This window comes from Eulemur rufifrons, chromosome 15 (genome assembly GCF_041146395.1).
Source record: "Eulemur rufifrons isolate Redbay chromosome 15, OSU_ERuf_1, whole genome shotgun sequence".
NCBI classification, from domain to species: Eukaryota; Metazoa; Chordata; class Mammalia; order Primates; family Lemuridae; genus Eulemur; species Eulemur rufifrons.
In genome coordinates, this window is record NC_090997.1 from 27,583,405 (window position 1) to 27,602,434 (window position 19,030).

Below are 19,030 nucleotides of genomic sequence, written 5' to 3' on the forward strand. Positions count from 1 at the left end.
AAATTATTCAAAACCATGCACATAAATCATAAATTTTAATACATTTCTAATGAAGATATTTAAACTTTTTTTTCTTTTTTTTAATACTGGTAAATGCACCTGTACACACAAAAGAACAAATTACTTTCCAAAAAATCTTTTGGACTTATAGATGATGGATTGGAATAAAACTCTGTTTGTAATAAATTTACTTTGAATACTTTTCTATTCTTTTCCAAAAAAAAAAAAAAAAGAAAGAAAGAAAGAAAATTAAAAGTTCATATCAAAATAAAAAATAAATTTAGAAATAAAAACAATCCATATAGCAGTAAACATTATATTTTGATAGAAGATATATCAAAAAGGTTACTTACAAATTTTAAGTAGATGGGATTTTATTATATCAACTTTCCACAACAATTAAGTTCAATTAAATGTCAATTATTTTTGGTATCCATGATCCTACTTAAAGAGATGCCAGTGACCTTCTTATGTACTAACTACACTAACTACAACTAAATAACATCCCAGAAGCCAAATATTATGAGCTCTCTACTATTTCAGGAAGAAGATATGAAATTAGCAGATGCTGTAGGTTAAGTCAATGGCACATCAATGTGAACATCCAGTATTCCCCAATTGTCTTTTGAGAGCTGACAAGTAGAAAGTTAAATTTTTTTCCTACCACCAAATACCTATACCATTTAGGGAAGATTTCCTCAATCATAGGATATTCAACTAACTGCTCATGAGAAAGACATTTATTTCATGAATTATTTTTCAATTTCTGCAGTGGAAATAATGTCTTCATTCTCTAAATCTCTATAATCCTTATTTGCTTACATCTTATGCCACTTACCTATTTCAACTCTGTGTTATAATTGTCTTTATTCATATTGCATCTCCTTTTTATAAAGTTAAACTCAAGATCAAAAACCACATCTCAAGTAATTTTGTCAATCCAAGTGCAATAAATATACACACATTAAATGCTAAAAATGTGTTATAAAAGGTGTTTGTTTTAATAACATACCTTCACATCCTTCCATTCACACCCCTTGAAAATAATTTGCAATCTGCTCTACCTGTTCTCACTAGGGCACTGTCTACACATATTCACTCATACTTGCTATACTTGTCATTTAGGCTTGCTCTCCTATCAGAACTAATCCTTGAGCCAATTTAAACAAATCAAGTTGGCTCCATATCTTTATTTTAACATCCGTAGCATATTGTGTTTACATCTCTATCAACACACATTAGTTAATATATCCGATCATTTGTTTATCCATCTTTAGCATGGGCTGCTATTATATACCAGCCAAAACAGCCAGAGTTGTGTGCATGACATACGCCAATAAATACATTGATCATTTTACACTTATCTTTTTAGGTAGAACATCATTAAAAACATAAAGTTGGCATCCTCATTTTAAAACATTAAGCAGGTGTCTTCTAAACACTATCAAGCTGATCTCATGTTCTGTATTACTGTGACAATATTTTTTTATCTTTCTGCTTTCAGATGGAAGTATATTAGGCTTACAATTAGAATTTCTTTGAAGCTGATCTTCAAGTTCTGGGAATAGACATACAACCCTCCCCTCACTTGGAAAATGCAAGTGAAGATGACATGAAAACAGTTACACAAAGTAAGACAGAAACAAATCAAACACAATGGTACAAGGAAAACATCTGACACCCAAAATAAATAAAAAACAGCAAGCAAAATATGCTGTACTGCTCATCAGTACCCCTGAGCTGCATGGAGAGCAGCAACCAACAGTTCTTATTCCTTCCTACACATTGACTCTTTTCTTAGTTTCATTTATTTTTAATTAAGGGGGAAAAAAGCTTAAAGCAGGTGCATTGAGTATGAATAAAAAAAGACTCCTAGGCCACAAGGGAAGCACTAACATCCTGCTGTTTCTCAGTGGCAATGCCAGAAAAAGCAGAGAAGCAGAGAGATTGGTTTTTATCATCAAAGATATGCAGTAGATGTGGGTTATCGTATTTCCTTCTGCTGCCTGGCCAGAATTTAATTATTTATAGAATAAACTGGCAGGTGTAAAACACACAGTTCCATTAGTTATAATGTAAGAACCATGTGAAATAAGAAATTTTGGTATACAAATATAAAAGAATTTTCTAGGAACTATGTCTTAGTCTGTTCAGGCTGCTGTAACAAAAATATCATAAACTGGGTAGCTTATAAATGACAGAGTTTATTTCTCACAGCTCTGGAGGCTGGGAAGTACAAGATAAAAGAGCCAGCAAATTTAGTGTCTGGTAAATGTCCACTTTTTCATAAATGTTGCCTTCTAGCTATATCCTCATATTCTGGAAGGGACTGCCTAGCTATCTGGGATCTTTCTTATACAGCATTTGTCCTAATTATGAGTATTATGTCCTCATGACATAATCACCTCCCCAAAAGCCCTACCTCCTAATACCATAGCCTTGGAGGTTAGGATTTTAACATATGATTTTGGGAGTGGGGAACACAAACATTCAGACCATAGCAGACTATACAAATTGAATCTTTATTAATGTAGTTTGTATTTACCAAAAGAAATTTGAGTGTAGCTCTAGTGAAAAGATCTAGAACTGTATTTGGTTGCAGAATTTAACCTTGCTGACATAGTACTTATGGATATAGAGTTTGGATTCCTGGACAAACCTAATTCTAACATCTACCACCTACGAATAAGTGTCCCAACCTCTCTGAGTCCGTTTCTTCATCTGCACAATACGGATAAATAATAATGATTCTATTGTCACATATTTGTTATAAATATTCAGAGAGGTAAAACATCTAAAACACTTAGCCTGGCAAACAGTTAATGCTTCATCAATAATGACTAATTTTAATGGTATCTTATGGCCCAAGTGATATTTAAATCATTCTCAATATTATTGTAGAGAAGAATACATTATACTTAGAAAAGTATATGACATTGCATCCAAAGTACTGTTTTGCAAAATTCTTATGCTTAGTTGAAATTAACACCAAAATAATTATGATCTATTTTTTGTTCATTTAATAATGATTCAAATTCATTTAGAATCTACTATGTGGTATCTATCTGAATAAGAGAGGTAAACAATATGTGCACAGTTCCCATTCTCACGGAACTTACTGAAAATGAGAAAAGCAGAGTGGAGTGTAGAGGAAAGGTGCTGGTTGATCAAAGAGTAAACATATAGCCACACAAATAAGTGATGAATTACAGTGTTAGCAATTGCTATAAAGACAAATTATAACAGGATGCCTAATGGGAATGCAAAATGGTACAAACACGTGGGAAGACAGTTTGGAAGTTTATTGTATAAGTAAACATACTATCACCATCTCATCTAGCAATTATGTTCTCTGGTATACACACAAATGAATTGAAAACTTATGTTTGCAGAAAAACCTGCAAACATGTTTTTAGCAGCTTTATTTATAATTGTCCAAACTTGGAAATAATCAAGATAAAAACTTCAGCAGGTAAATGAATAAACTGCAGTCTACCTAGACAATGAAGTATTATTCAGTCCTAAAAAGAAATGAACTCTCTAGCCATGAAAAAATATGGAACAGCTTTAAATCCATATCACTAAGTGAAAGAAGCCAATGTGAAAAGTCCACCTACTGTATGATTCCAACTATACGACATCCTGAAAAAGGAGAAACTACAGAGATAGTAAAAAGATCAGTGGTTGCCAATGGGTTCAGGGAACAGAGGAAGTAACAGGTGGATCACAGAGGATTATTAGGACATTGCAATTATTCTGTATGATCCGAGGGAAATCAAAATATTATACCCCAAAATATATTTCCTTGATGTACTTTGAGGTGGCTATTAGAGATTCAGCATACAGAGGATTCCCTGCAAAGCTATCTTTTGTGTGGAAAATTTGGATCTGTAGAGAATGTGCACTGATGCAGCCAGGCCTTCCCTGTCTGGATCTAGGAAAGATGAAATGAGAGCCTGAAACCTTTAAAAGTCTGAAAGAAACATTTACCATCTATTCTCTCTTAGGGCTGCTATATGTAAAGTTTTCTATATATATAACAAGACCATCTTTGCTAGCCAGGACTCCTTCTCTTTCCCTCTCGTAATCTGTCTTGCCACTATAACCTAATTTACCACCATAATTTGGTTTTGGCCATCCTCTGAGCCTGCATTCTTTCTGTATCCTCAAAATGCTAATATAAGCTTCAGCACCCAATTGGGGGGTTGGATAATCGTTCTGTGATTCTTCCCGTGTACATGTTAATAAATTTTGTATGCCTTTTCTATGATTAATCTGCCTTTTCAGAGTTGATTGTCAGCAGGTGATTTGTCAGAGGGTGAAAGACAAGTTTTTTCCTTATTCCCTACAACGTTATGATGGTGGTTACATATCGCTATGCATTTGTCCAAATCCACAGAATATACAAGACCAAGAGTAAACTCTAATGTAAACTATGGACTTTAGATGATAATGTGTCAATTAGGTTCATTGATTGTGATGGGGCTCAGAAAACAGTACCCTAAAATGAAGGCCTCAGAAGCAAAAGTCCTTTTGACCTACCCTTGTCCTCCTGCCTCTCAGTCCTATGCTTCCCTTAGGCTAGCCATAGAAACTAAAATCCCTCTTCCCCAAAGTGGGTCATAAATGCCAGAACCTCTGTTCCCCAAAGCCAGCCATAAAACCTAAAATTATTCTATGTAAAAACAAGCCACAAAATTATTTGACCTACCTTGTTTGACTGTAGGCCATAAAAGCTTCTTTCCAGAAAGGGCCCTGCCCCATACCCAGAAGGAAGGAATGCATGCTCAGAGAGGCCAAGAAAAATCCACAGGCCTTGCTGGGTTTCCCTACTTAGTCTGTTAGCATTAGATGAGACCTTTTTGTCCAATTATATTTCTATACAGTTTTCCATACTTTGTTGAACCTAAGCATGAAAATGGGCAATTTCTTTGAGTCTTCATTCTGAAAACTCCTGTTAAATCTGCTTCATGTCAGTGATTTTACCATAAACCTTTATGGGGACAGGGACCCTTGCTTCCTACAGTTTGGTGAACCAGGGGCCAGGGGCCTTTGATCCTTACAATTGTAATAAATGAACCACTCTGGTACAGTGTATTGATAGTGAGGGAGGTTGTGCATGTGTGGGGGAAGGGATATATGAGAACTCTGCATTTTCTGCTCATTTTTGCTGTGTACCTAATGCTGCTCTAGAAAATACAGTCTACTAAAAAAAAAAAAAAGATACCTAAGCATATGTTATGGGAAGGTTGATCGGTTTCCTTGAAAAAGATACATATGCCAAAACCAGAAAGATGACTAGAAGAATTGGGAGAGTGCGCAGGGAAGCATTAGGGATTATTCCAGGTAAAAGTCAAGCATGTGCAAAGACACAGGGATGGAACTTCGAAGCATTTGAGCAGCTGAAGGGTAAACATAAGGCTGCTGCATAAAAGCTAGAAGGAAACCAGCAGGAGGCAAAGCTAGAGAAGCAATCAGGAAGGGGTCAAATTATGCAAAGCTTTGTAGACCAAGGCAAGATGTGGGACTTTGGAATCGATTTTGGAATCCAGCCTCTGCTTTTATTTGGGAGAGTTGTTTAATAATATCTTCTGCTCATACCCCTACAGTATTATGTATAGTTAGCTATCTGAAAAATAAATAGATGAGACGTTTGTGGAAGAAAGAACATTGATCTGTAAGTGTGGGCATTTAAAATTCTTTCCAATGGACCAAAAATATTATCTTAGTTATGGCCAAGCTTTCAACCCATCCCCCACCCCATGCTATATATAAGGAAACAGAGGCTCAGAGAACTTTCCATCTAATTGATGTCTAAAACATTAAGCCTTGTTGGGACTCAGAAAACAATACCTCAAAATGAAGGCCTCAGAAGAAAAAGCATTTCTCTGACTTCTTCCTGCCCTCCTGCCTCTCACTCCCACTCTTCCCTGAGGCTAACCATATTAACTAGAATCCCTCTTCCCCAAGGCAGCTCATAGAAACCAGAATGCCTATTTTCCATAGCCAGCCATAAGACCTAAAAATATTACTATGACTTTCCCTCTGCCTCTGTGTAAAAACTGATCATAAAGAAATTATCTGAGCTATCTTGTTTGACTGTATGTAGGACATTAGACCCCCATTCCAAAGGGGGACTTGCCCCATACCCAAAAAGGAAAGAATGCAAGCTCAGGCTGAGAAGAATCTAGACAGACGGACCTGGCTGGGATTCCCTACTCAATCTGTTAGCATTAGTTCATACTCCTGTTGTCAAATCATACTTTTACATGGCTGTCCATACTTTGTTGAACCTAAGCATAAAAATGGACAATTACCCCTGTATCTTTGGGTTTTCATTCTGAAGGTTTCCATGTGTACACATTAAATAATTCTGTATGCTTTTTCTCCAATTAATCTGCCTTTTGTGAGTTGATTTTTCAGTGAACCTTCAGAAAGCAGAGGGGAACTTGCCCCTTGGCCCTTACAACCTATTCTCCTTTGAGTCAATATACAACACCAAGTATATTCTAAGTTTCTACCACATACATTTTTCTACCAGCCATGTTCCATAAAGATGAAATGTGGACAATTGTTACCTTCAATATCTAAATAGGTCTATATGGTAGTCATAATTCTATTATACTCCATTTAACAATCGAAACTACTGGCTGGCGTCTCCCTTCTCTTTCTTTGGGATTCCACACCATCTCTCTCTCTTTCTCTACCCCCCTTTCTCTCTCTCCTTTAAAAAGTTAAAAAAAAAAAAAAAATCAAAACTACTGTTCTATTTATATTACCTTGCACATCATAGCTGTGCCATGCCTGTTATATAAAATGTAAGGTAGGCAATTTGTTATTTTCAATCTTCTACTTCTGAAAATATTAAACTACATTTTTCCCACTATCAACTATATTTATTTAATATAGAAAACTTGTTTGCATTGTTAAAATACATGTTTTCATTCCAGTTTGCACCTTTTCCTCCTCCTCCAAAATGCTTACATCCTTTAGTTTACAAAATGCTGTCACTGTGTTGCTTAGAAATGCTTAGAACACAGTCTCTCTTGTTTGGGGTAACACTAGTCCTGAGAAGCAGATTGAGCCTTTTTTCTAATGACTACCACATATAAATACGGTAAGCATATATAAATATGCTAAAGCATTCTTATTAGCAGTACTGAGCAAACCCTCAGGGTGGGCTTCTACCGTGAGGTGCAGATTAGGTTTTAGCACTTTTAGGGATACCTTTCTAATCTTTAGGAGGACCCCATTATCTATTGCCCCTTGAGAAAACTCTCCTAATGATGACTTATTCAGGGTTTGCCAATTGCCTTATTATATTTTTAATATTAGTACCAAACAGTGTCCTAGTTAATGTTTTCATTTCCTTCATCATACAGTTTCCTGCATTTTGATCCCATTGCTGACTTCCTTATTATTCCATACATTATTTGTCCCCTCCACATAGCTGAATGGTCTCTTTGGTGAGATATTGAAACCAAATAAGTTTTATATTACATTGAGGGTCTGAAAACAATAGTGTTCAATATATACTAAAGCAAAGTATCAAATTTCACTTGAAAAGGAGGACTGTTGCTGTTTTTTTTATGCATTCAAGGGGATGCGAGCCTGTCCTCTTTTTCTTAATTTGAATGTAAGAACAATGTGTGTTCTTGTATTTCTTTATAGGTTTTCTAGATACTTTGCTTTAGTGAGTGTACAAAGAATGCATTTTGACTGATCTAAAATATCAGTAACTTGAAATCAAATATGAATAAATGTCAAAAGCACAAAATCCTTTCTTTTAAAAGAGAATTATGAGTTTGTTGAAGAATTGCACTTTTGCTTCTTTATTTTCTATAAAGTGAAAATAAACTTTGTCAATAGGATGAATCATAGCATCTTGAATACAGTAAATACATAATAAATATTTATTAATAATGATGACTTCGCATCATGAGAAAATAAACACCAAAACTATAGACAAATATCAAGTCAAATGGTCTATCTTATTATTCTATGTCTTGCATCTTAGGTCTATTTGGAAGATGACATTTAAAATTCAGAGACTGCAAATAGACTGTACTGCTATAGAACGCAGAACATTGTTTTCTCATTCAGATAATAGTTTCTCCTTTGTTAAAATTTTGTTTAATACAAATGCAGCTTCCACACTATATGATAATCGGTGTTTTAATTTAAAGACTGCAGTTAACACTTTTATGGATCTCCATCATTTGCAAAATGCAAAAAAAACTGATCTTTTGACAGTCATTGGTTAATGTATGGATTAATCTTGTTTGGTAGAATTTCATTTACCGAGGAAGAAATGAGCAGTTCTGGTCAAATTAAAAAGAGGATGTTCATTTGTCTTGAATTATTTAGCAAGTCTAGGACATTAAAAATAAATTGTGTTCTGTCACTTAAATTCTTTTACCAAGCATTTGAATTTCAGAAAACCATAAGGACTTTAATCTTGTTTGGATTCGCTTTTGCAATTGGGTCTGATAAAAAGAATAATCTGCACTAATTATCAGCTTGTCAGAGATAGTCAGAGCTCTAAACATTGAGAAAAATCTGAGAGTTCAGGTCTTTAATGTTATCTACCAAAAATTAATTCTCAGAAATAAAGAAAAAATAGCTTTCCAGTCCCCTATCCAGCAGGGGCTGTTTACTTTCTAAGTTACTCTTTATTATAAAACAAAAAATAATTGTAGTAATATTAATCCTCTCTAATTCCATAAACATGTACCTGAATTAACATTTTTATATGATGATCTAATTAGTGAGAGCTTTTAAAATGGCTTAAATAAAAGAAATATAAAAAGACAGTGGCATTTTTTTTTGAAGATCTATGTGAAGAAGGATGTTGAAGTGACATAAATGGACTTAATGTGAAGAGAATTGCTACAAATTGTTTAGGCAAAAGACTTAATGTTTTGAATTACATTTTGTTCTTTCATGTTAAATCACAAATTCAATATTTGCATATTCCCAGTAATTTTAAATACTTTAATGTTTTTACACAGATTGCATGTGCTACTGTATCAGCTGGTATACTTAGAGTACATGTGTAAGACAATTTATTTATATTTTAATTTTTACATGTTAATGGAGACTCTGTCAGTCAGCCAAATTAATGACCTTTAAACAATTCCATGAGGGCTTCTAGCAACCCTGGAAAATATTCAAAGAGAGAAACCTAAGAAGCCTAATTATAATAAAAAAAAATTTGTTTTTTAAAAGACATATTGAATTATAAAAATGAAAGAAAATTCATTTATTTTCCTTATTAATAAATATATTCATAGGTTCTTTCACTCTTTAAACAACCACAAGACTTCTGGGTTTTAATCTGGCATATAAGAAATTGGGAAATCATCATCCCACCTTCACAACAAGAAAAAAAATGAACTAAAAATCAATTCTTCTTTGGTCTTTCAGAGAATTGAGGTCATAGTGTTAGGTAGACAGTGAGGATCTCCAGTCCCTCCTGGGGACAAAGGCAAGTGCCCCGAGCAACTGCCACACCTGGGGGAGGAGGAAATGTCCTACCAATCTGCCATTCAAAACTTAGTGTGAAAACTGCAAAAAAATGCAGAGGTACAGTAAGGTCTGGAAGGTGATCTAGAACAACTTAAGGCTAATTATCACGTCATTAGCTTAAATCTACATTGTGGTTCACCCTCCAAATGGGCTTTCAGAAAGGCTCATGGGAGATCTGCATGCTCAGTAAGACTCAGGTCACATAACTCCCAAATGTCCATCAAAGTGGTTCAATGTTGATGTCTGAACTATAAGGAGGGCCCAATCCAGACACTATACAGACCATAACCAAGCACTTTTGTTATGAGAGGGCGTCCATTTATCATCTGTGGCAAACATATCTTGCTCTTGTTCTACAAACCTATCTTGTTCTTCCTCAATAAACTTTGTTTCATGCTTGCCTTGCTTTTGGTGAGTCCGGTCATTCTCAGGCCACGAACACACCAAGAACCGAGGACAGACTACAACCCAACAACAGGGAAAACCACTGCCCCAAACATTGGAGAGATAGGCAGATACAGAGAATTATAGCTTACTAGACCAGAAACTCAAAGGAGAAACCACTGCTGGAATCAGTATCAGGGTAGGAAAACAAACTCTAATTGATTAAATGCTGGAGGCTAAGTGTAGACAAGCTTGAGAGTTAAAACCTCTAGGGGAGCCCAGTCTTAGGGAATCCCTCACCCTTTCATGACTTTTACCTCCAGGAGTACTAGCAGGTTCTCACAGTGAAGTCTGGAGAAAAATCCCCTGTGTTGGCAGCACGGAAAAGAGAGAACAGTCATTTTGAAAGACTCCCACAGCATTCTGTTCTTCTTAACAAGGCCTGTTCTCAGATGAAACTACTTAACAAGAGCCTAATTGACCTGGGGGAAGGAAAATACCCAACTCTAGGCTCCTATAGCCTTCCATGTGGGGGAAGGGAAATACCAGGGGAAGGGAAATACTCCAGTCCCTGTAGATTTCCAGTCTTATCTAAGGGGATAGGGTGCTGAGCAGCACACATGAAGCTCATAGCCCAGAGGCACAGGCTCACTAAAAAACTGAGACCTAATCATAGGACCATTGAAAGCTTATTGTCATTGCTCCTTTATAATAATAGGCCATTACAGTTGAAAGAACTGCACATCTCAGATCTTGTTTAAGAAGAATTTCCTAATGAAACTTAAAGACGACAAAGGAGATGAACACAAAAATATAAGGGGATTTTAGCCTCTGACACCTATAGCCACAGCAAATAGCAAACACAGTTTGACACCTAGCCAGATAAACATACAATCTCATGTTATAAAGCCTATGTATCTCAGTTCCTTTTTCCCAGTATTTAATGTCTGGCTTTAAATATAAAATTACAAGGCTAAAAAACAGAAACAAACAAACAAACAAAAAAAAACAAAAAACACAAGACAGTTTGAAGAGACAGAGCCAGCACCAAAATTACATCTAGATGTGATAAAGATTTTGCAATTATCATGCTGGGAATATAAAAAAAACTATTATTAATATGCTAAAATTTCTCATAAAACAATCTTAATGATGACTAAAATCAAAAGACATATACAGATGTGACTTGACTTATGATGGGGTTACATCCCAATAACCCATTACAAATTAAAAATATTATGTTGAAAACCATTTATTACACCTAATCTACTGAGCATGACAATTTAGCGTAGCCTAGCTTAAACATACCCAGAACACTTAGTTTACGGTGGGTAGAATCACCCAACACAAAATTTATTTTATAATGAAGTGTTGAGTATATCATGTAACTTATTGAATGCTGTACTGAAAGTAAAAAACAGAATAGTTGTATGGATACATGAACTAAGGTTTCCACTGAATACATATCACTTTTACACAATTTTAAAATCAAACTATCATAAATCAGGGACCATCTGTATTGAGCTCTGTGTTCTTAGTAATACTATAATTTTCAACATTATCCCTGCCCTTCAGGAGCTCACAGTCTATCAGAGTGGACAGAGAAATAAGCAAATGTTGTACTAGAATGTGATGTGATAACTGAAGTAATGTTTAGTCTCTTCCCATGTATTCTGGTGCTAGACTGCTATGACTTACCCTCTATAAGTTGCTAACTCTCTACTATGCCCACTGTTTTCACATTCAATAATACTATGTGCACATTTTATTGTTAATACTAATACAAATCAATTTACTTTTCTTCTAATCCTTATAACTACTTCATTTCTTAAGACAATTTTTATACTTTCCTGTGAATTACATACTTTATAAAGGATGGAGGGTACCAATGTAGTTTGATATGTCTCTATGATTGTGATTCTAATTATTAATATTTTTATCCCATTTACACTCAGGATTAGTCAGGGAGGGAGAAAATGAATCTAAAAAGCAATTTTCCAATGATTTTATGCATTTGCCATACTTGTCAAAATAGATTTGTTATTTTATTTCAATATTCATAAATTTAACTTTATACTAGTATTTTTATCACTCACTTAGAACATTTTCTTTAATTTCCTCACATTTCAGCAAATTATTTTGCTTTATATTCCAATTAATAATTTACAACCTATTTTCAAAAGTATATCTTTAGAATATCTAATTTAGGATGCCTATATACTGCTATAGCATTGACATGAATAATATTTGGTAACAGAGAGAATGGCATGAAAAAGGGGACAATGATTTACAAGCTGTCTCTTTAAAACAACCTACTCTTCCTGGGAATTCAAACATGTATCCCTTCCCGAGGCCAGTAGTCAGAAGGGCAGGGAAATGTTCTTTGTTTCTTTGTACCACAGGAAATGTTTCAATAGAACTGTCTGGGCAGAGGTTATGAGATTGCCTTCCCCGGAGATGGGGTTCATCAAGACCATAAACTATTCTTAAACAGCAATAGCCCCAAGCTGAAAACTACTCTTAAAAGCCCTGCATTTCTTATTATAAAATAGGACAGTGTTACTTTAAGACAGCAGTCTGCCATTCCCCTCATTTGCTTGCAAATTAATAAATTTCCCTTTCCTTCTCCTCAAACCACTTGTCCTCATTCTTCTGATGAAGCCTCAGGAACAAGTGCTGAACTTTTGGTAACAATTTCAATGTTAAATGCTTTTTCAATAAACCAAATTTCCTCTATCTTTAGCTAGTCAGTTTAGAGGATAACTAATGCATTAGCAAAAGTTGAATCACCCTTATCTCTTTGTAGCACTTTACACAGACGTTGTCTCTTACTATGGTTAGTTTTGAAGTTTCATTGTGGCTTTCAAATACTTCAAAGAGTGGTTATAGGAATAGTCATCTGAAATTAATTTAGCAAATGCCTTACTAAAATATAGACACATGATATTCTTCTATTTAGAGGACATGTGGTTTTATAAAACTATATTATTTTTTCAAGATGTTTACATTTTTAACATATACTAGTGTACATATCTTTCAGAGTTGATTTTTTTATATTAAAAGAGAGAGCTTAAGTATTAGATTCATATTTCAAATGTGCAAAGGTATACATGGAGGGATTAATTATTTAAAGGAATTTTAGGGGCATTTGGTAGTAAATTCTTTGTGTTTATTAAAACATATCATCTATAAAATGAGCATTTGTTTTCTAAGTTATTTAGATTTCCAAATATCAGGCTGCAATGTCAGAAGAATATAGTTAACCAAAAGACATAGCTTGGTATTTTTCTCTATTGGCTTTTTTTTTTTTTTTAAGATCATCTTAATTTTTTTTTTTTTATTTCAGCATATTATAGGGGTACTAAAGTTTAGGTTACATATATTGTCCTTGTCTATTGACTTTTCGAGTGTGAATTAACATAAAATCTTAAGCCCCCTAGCTGACTCAATAGACCCCCCCTTGGCCAAGAGGACCCCAGAAATACCCTAAAGCTGAGCTGCTGGCCATGAGAAGGGAGATCAGACATGCCTCCTCATGCCCCCTTTCCTTCTTGGAGAAATCCTTTGTAACTCATTAATAGGCCTAAGGCTTTTCAAGACAAATCTTAAACCACACCTACAGGTCATTAATTTATTACTTAGCAGATCACTTGAGTCTTAGTATATGTCTGGTGGCTTATCTCTGATTAATAGACTCTTTATCTTAATTTAAAACATTCAAAGCCTTCAGACAAAGCTTCATTTCTTTAACCAATTACAAATCAAAGAATCTTTAAACCCACCTATGACCTGTAATACCCTGCTTCAAAATTTCCTTGCTTTTTGAGCCAAACCAATGTGTACCTTCCATGTATTGATTTATGACTTTACGTGTAATTCCTGTCTCCCTGAAATATATAAAACCAAACTGTAACCTAAACATGATGAGACCATTTGCTCAAGGCTTCTTGGGCTTAGCTCCCTGGGCCACAGTTGCACATTTTCAGCTCAGAATAAACCTCTTTAAATTATTTTACAGAATTTGTGTTCTTTTCCATTGACATGAGGAAGGCCTTATTGGTATAATCTGAAGTGTCAGAAAATTAACTTCTTGGTACCAAATTCCTTCCACACTAAGGTATTAGAGTATCTGAAATTCTTCAACAAAGATCCATCCATTGGAATCACTAAAATAAAATCCTTTTCCCAGGGCAAGGCTGGAATTGGAGGATTCTCAGAGAAAGGATACCCTTAAGAGGGAAGAACATCTCTCTTAAGCCCAGGCTCTTCTCTAATTGCTTTCTCAAATTCTTTTGTTTGGTGACAGTTATTGACCATTTTTCTGTTCAATTCCTTAACTTCTTCCAGAAACTCCTGCTTTTAGTATTTTCCTTCTGTTCTGATCTTCCAGCTCTGAGGAGTTTCTAGCTCCTTTCACACTTCTATTCACACTGTGCATATTCCTTAAATACCGGCCAGGCCCTTGAAGTCTGATTCCTTAATCTTGCACCGGGCACCTGACTATATCCCCTCTCTATTTAGCCTTAACCTCAGTTAAGACAGGTCAATCTATCCAAGATACATTTGAAATTCCTGATGACACAGTCTTGTCAATTGCTTTTCCCTTACTATATTTACTATATTCATGTGCTGCAGTCAGTTTTAATAAAAGATTGTGGTCAAAAGCTATCTTTTAATAAAGACATTTTTAATAAGGGAAGTCTATTTTAGTGTTAATGTACTGCAGGACAGTTCAAATTTGCTGAGGAAGCAGATTCATTCTCCTTGAACATACAATACTCTAACCCAACCCTGGAAGTAGTACTATGTCCTTGGGCAAGAGAAAAGTTCTGCCAAGACCCTGGCAGTATTAAGTAATTCCTCCACTGGCATGCTCCTTCCAAATGCATTAAGACATTAAAGGACAATACATTAAGTCACTTGCACCTTAGTGTGGATCAATTTATCAGAATGTTTTCCTCCTGAAAGGAAGGGCTGAGGATGCGAGTGATGGATGGACAGGAAGGGTAAAGGAAATGCTGAGAAAAGTGCAGTATGTCCAGACAGAGAAGGAAAGAAGCCCTGACGATTAACTTCTCCAACCTTATTTTTAACCATGTAATATTCTGTTATTTACTGCATTTCAAAGACAATGGAAAAAATACTACAACAACCACCACCAATAATTCTTACCATAAATCCAGATATGCATAAACATGTCAAGCCCAGTTCATTTTCCATGCACATTCCATGAGCACATGAGTTGAGAATACAATTATCAAGTTTGTTCTCACAGTGGTATCCAGACCATCCTGTTAAATAAAATTTCAAAGTAGATATTCAATTTTTAATGATAATAATAATAGTAATAATAATAACTTATACTTACTGGCTCTTAATATTTGCTATACTTGTACTAGGTATTTTATACAAATTATCTCAGTTTATCTTCATGATCATTTTACCAGGTAGCTATTATTACTGTCTCTATTTAGTACATGAGAAAATTAAACTCAGAGAATATAAATAATTTGCTCTAAAATCACACAGTTATGTATAAATGAAAGCAAGTGCATGTAAGGTAAAATCTCAGCTCTTATCCATGGTCCCATTCAATATTACATATTTAAATGTTTTTACTTATTTTACCTTGGGATAAATACATGGAAGGCAATAGAATAAACATTTAATATAATTCCACTTAATATGAATCCTAAATTCAACTCTTAACTACTGCAGATATCTAGATGTACATTTTCTTGTAATACTTGTAATATTTTGCAGTTGGTATTTCTTGCATTGTGATTTCATAGAATACAAATACTGTGTCTATGTTCAGCTGTAAGAATTCTCCTTAAACCTAATAATCTAATTTTACACCCAAAATATTATTTGAGTGTGTGTATTTTGGTTGGCTTTTGCTATAAGTTCATCACTTTCATCATCAACCCAGCCACCAATATTGCTAAAGTCTCCACAAGATAACATCTTAGCTATGGTTTACTGAGTACATATTGGGAACAGTTTTTGAAACCATTGATTATTTTTGAACAGGCAATTATTTATAATAAATTTTAATATTTAACATTCTAGCCACAACATTATGTCAACCTAAACATACCATTCTACACAAGGACAACAGGTCTTTTGAGACAGCTCTCACTGCTTACTGATTAACTACACCTGCTACAATTGCAACTTTTAAACTTTTCTTAATTTCTATGAATTATCCAACAGCATGTAATCTGAACCCTGGCTATTGAGAAATGCAAAGTTTTATTCTTGTTCCTACTTTGCAATATATTATTATTGTTCTTCCCTGATAATTTACAATAGAACAATTAAATACGTATTCTGGGGTACTTAGAAATGATTTATTGCAATACTGCATTACAAGAAGAAAAATAAGTCCTGAGTTTAAAAGACTTGGCAATGTCCACATCAAACTTAGAAGTAGCTGCCAAAAGACTAAATTTATCAAATCTTTGTCCAAGACTCTCTCCACTTTGCAATGCTGTTTCGTGTACTGAGCTGATTCAGTAGGGATCTCTACTAAGGAGGCTATAAAAGGTGATACAGAAAAAACATTTTTCAGGGCTTATAAAAAGCCACTATGACCAGTGATTCAAGTAGTTGAGTCTCACAAACATATTGTTGAGCATAAAAGCATATTCCATGAAAATACTTACATCCTGATAAGTGTTCTTCTACAAGTCAAATACATACAAAATTTAATAACATTGCTTAGAAAATACATACATATATAATAAAACTCTAAGGAATACTGAGGGAATGTTGAATATAAAAATTCAGAATAGTTACTGCAGGTTGTGGAGATACTCTGGGAGGGATATAAGAAAGCTAGACTTATGCTAATATTGCATTTCTCAAGGCAAATGGGGTATATACATGTTTATTATATATTATATTTATATATATTATATATTCTTTTGGTTGAATATTTCAAAATATATTTTAAATAAGTAAACATAATAATATACTCATTCTTTGCTTCTAATACTATGAAGACATGAAAACTTTAAACCATAAGATGGGAACTGTGAAAAAAAAATTATACTGGACCAGTTAAACAGACAAGAAAGATTTTATTCAAGAGTATTGCAAAGCCTGGGAAATATTCCTCCATTATATCCTCAAACAGTTTATCAAACACTTGTGTATTTTCTTCTTCATCCTCAGGGATGTGTATAATTCTCATGTTAGGCCTCTTCATATAATCCCACATTTCTTGTAGGCCTTGCTCTTTTTTCTTATTTCTCTGCTCTATCTCTGCAACTGACTTATTTAATTGAAAAGTATTATCTTCAACCCCTGAGAGTCTTTCTTCTGTTTGATCTACCCTGTTCTTGAGGCTTTCCTCTCTGTTTTGTAATTCCTTGAATAAATTCTTCATTTCCAGAAGTTCTGTTTGATTTTTTTTTTTTAATATTTCAATTTCTTTAGTAAATTTTCCTTCCAAGTCCTGGATTTTTTTTGTGGTTTCTTTCTGTTGGGTATCCATTTTCTCTTGCATATCACTGATTTTTCTTACAATCTATGTTTGAAATTCTTCTTCCATCTTTTTAGTGTTGTGAATTTGATTGACATACATTGCTAGAGAGCTGGTGTTCCTCTTTGGGGGTGGCCTTTCTGTTTGATTTTTCATACTTCTAGAGTTCTTTCACTGATTCCTTCCCATCTGGAGCAGCTGTTACTTCTTATCTTTGGATTTTTGTTTAGATAATGACACGCCCATTTTGGTCTCTGAGCTTGTAGGTGGTGCTTGTGGGTGAGATTCCACCACACCCTCAGTGATGATCAGTAGATGCAGTAAAAGAGTATGCAAATTGATCCCTGTCAGTAAGTGGTGCTTGCTGGGAGGAGCAAGCTGCAATGTTGTTTTTGGGTCCTGTAACCAGCTCTCCTTCCTTTGGAGAGGCACTCTAGTGCCTCAGGGGATGGCTGGGGCCCTAGGACTTTCAGGTGTGTCCTTATTCTCTATCTCAGCAGGGGCAGGTGGGGGAGTGAGGCTGGGTGGGGCTGGGTTTGGTGAGCCTTCCCTCAAGCTCCTCAAGTGCAAATGCGCGCTAGCAGGGGTCAAAGGTCTCTTCTCTGCTTCTGGGCAAAGTTGGAGGGGTGAAATGGCCGCACTCGGACAAAAAGTCTGCATATGGGTGTGGGGCTGTCTGAGACCTGCCGTCTGGAGCAGGCCTCACTCCTTTCCACCCTCTCCTATTCTGCGGTTTTTCCGGGGCCTCTGCTGGCAGGCAGGACCTCAAGCCAGCTCCTTTGACTGTGATGCGAGCCCAGAGGTTCCCTGCCCAGAATGATGGTCTGGGAACCCAGCCCTCCCGCAGCCCTAGGCCCCACCCTGATTTGCCCCTGAAGACACACACAGCTCAGTAGACTAGTTCACAAATAACCCTTCTGTGCCCCCAGGCAATGCAATTGAAGCCTGGGTGTACAGGATCTGGCCTGCAAGCCTGTCCTCTGGGCCCTGCCAGGGAGAAGAACGCTGGCCCCAAGTCACCCACAGGGTGCTCAAGCTGTAACAATGTCTCTCAGTCTCAGGATTTCCCCCACTCTGCTGGAGTCACCAGGAAAGCAGCACCAGGGAGGGCTGGTGGGTAGGGAGCTCATAGTCCAAGTACCCAGCAGTCCGTTGCAGGGTCCCAAAAGAAAAGGTCCTATTCCCTGTGGTTGCCTCCAGGTGGTGGCTAAATTGTCTCCATCAGCAATTCTACGTAGGGGCTGATAACTAGAACCTACACATAGAGAGAGAGAACTCAGGAAAATCAACAAGAAAAAATCAAACAATCCCATTAAAAAGTGGGCAAAGGACATGAACAGAAACTTTTCAAAAGAAGACAGACTAATGGCCAAAAACCATGAAAAAATGTTCAACATCTCTAATCATCAGGAAAATGCAAATCAAAAACACAATGAGATATCACTTAACTCTAGTGAGAATGGCTTTTATTAAAAAGTCCCAAAACAATAAATGTTGACATGGATACGTTGAGATACAAACATTCATACACTGCTGGTGGGACTGCAAACTAGTACAACCTCTGTGGAAAATAATATGGAGATACCTCAAAGAGATACAAGTAGAACTACCATTTGATCCAACAATCCC

At 35.6% G+C, this 19,030-nt stretch overlaps 1 protein-coding gene across 1 annotated transcript in view; it reads right to left on the reverse strand.

The window, feature by feature from the left end:
- EYS (eyes shut homolog) overlaps nt 1-19,030 on the reverse strand; it is a 1,462,097-nt gene that overhangs the window by 725,357 nt on the left and 717,710 nt on the right. Inside the window, 1 exon segment of the mRNA XM_069488330.1 lies at nt 15,085-15,203. Within this exon segment, the coding sequence (XP_069344431.1) occupies nt 15,085-15,203 (119 nt within the window).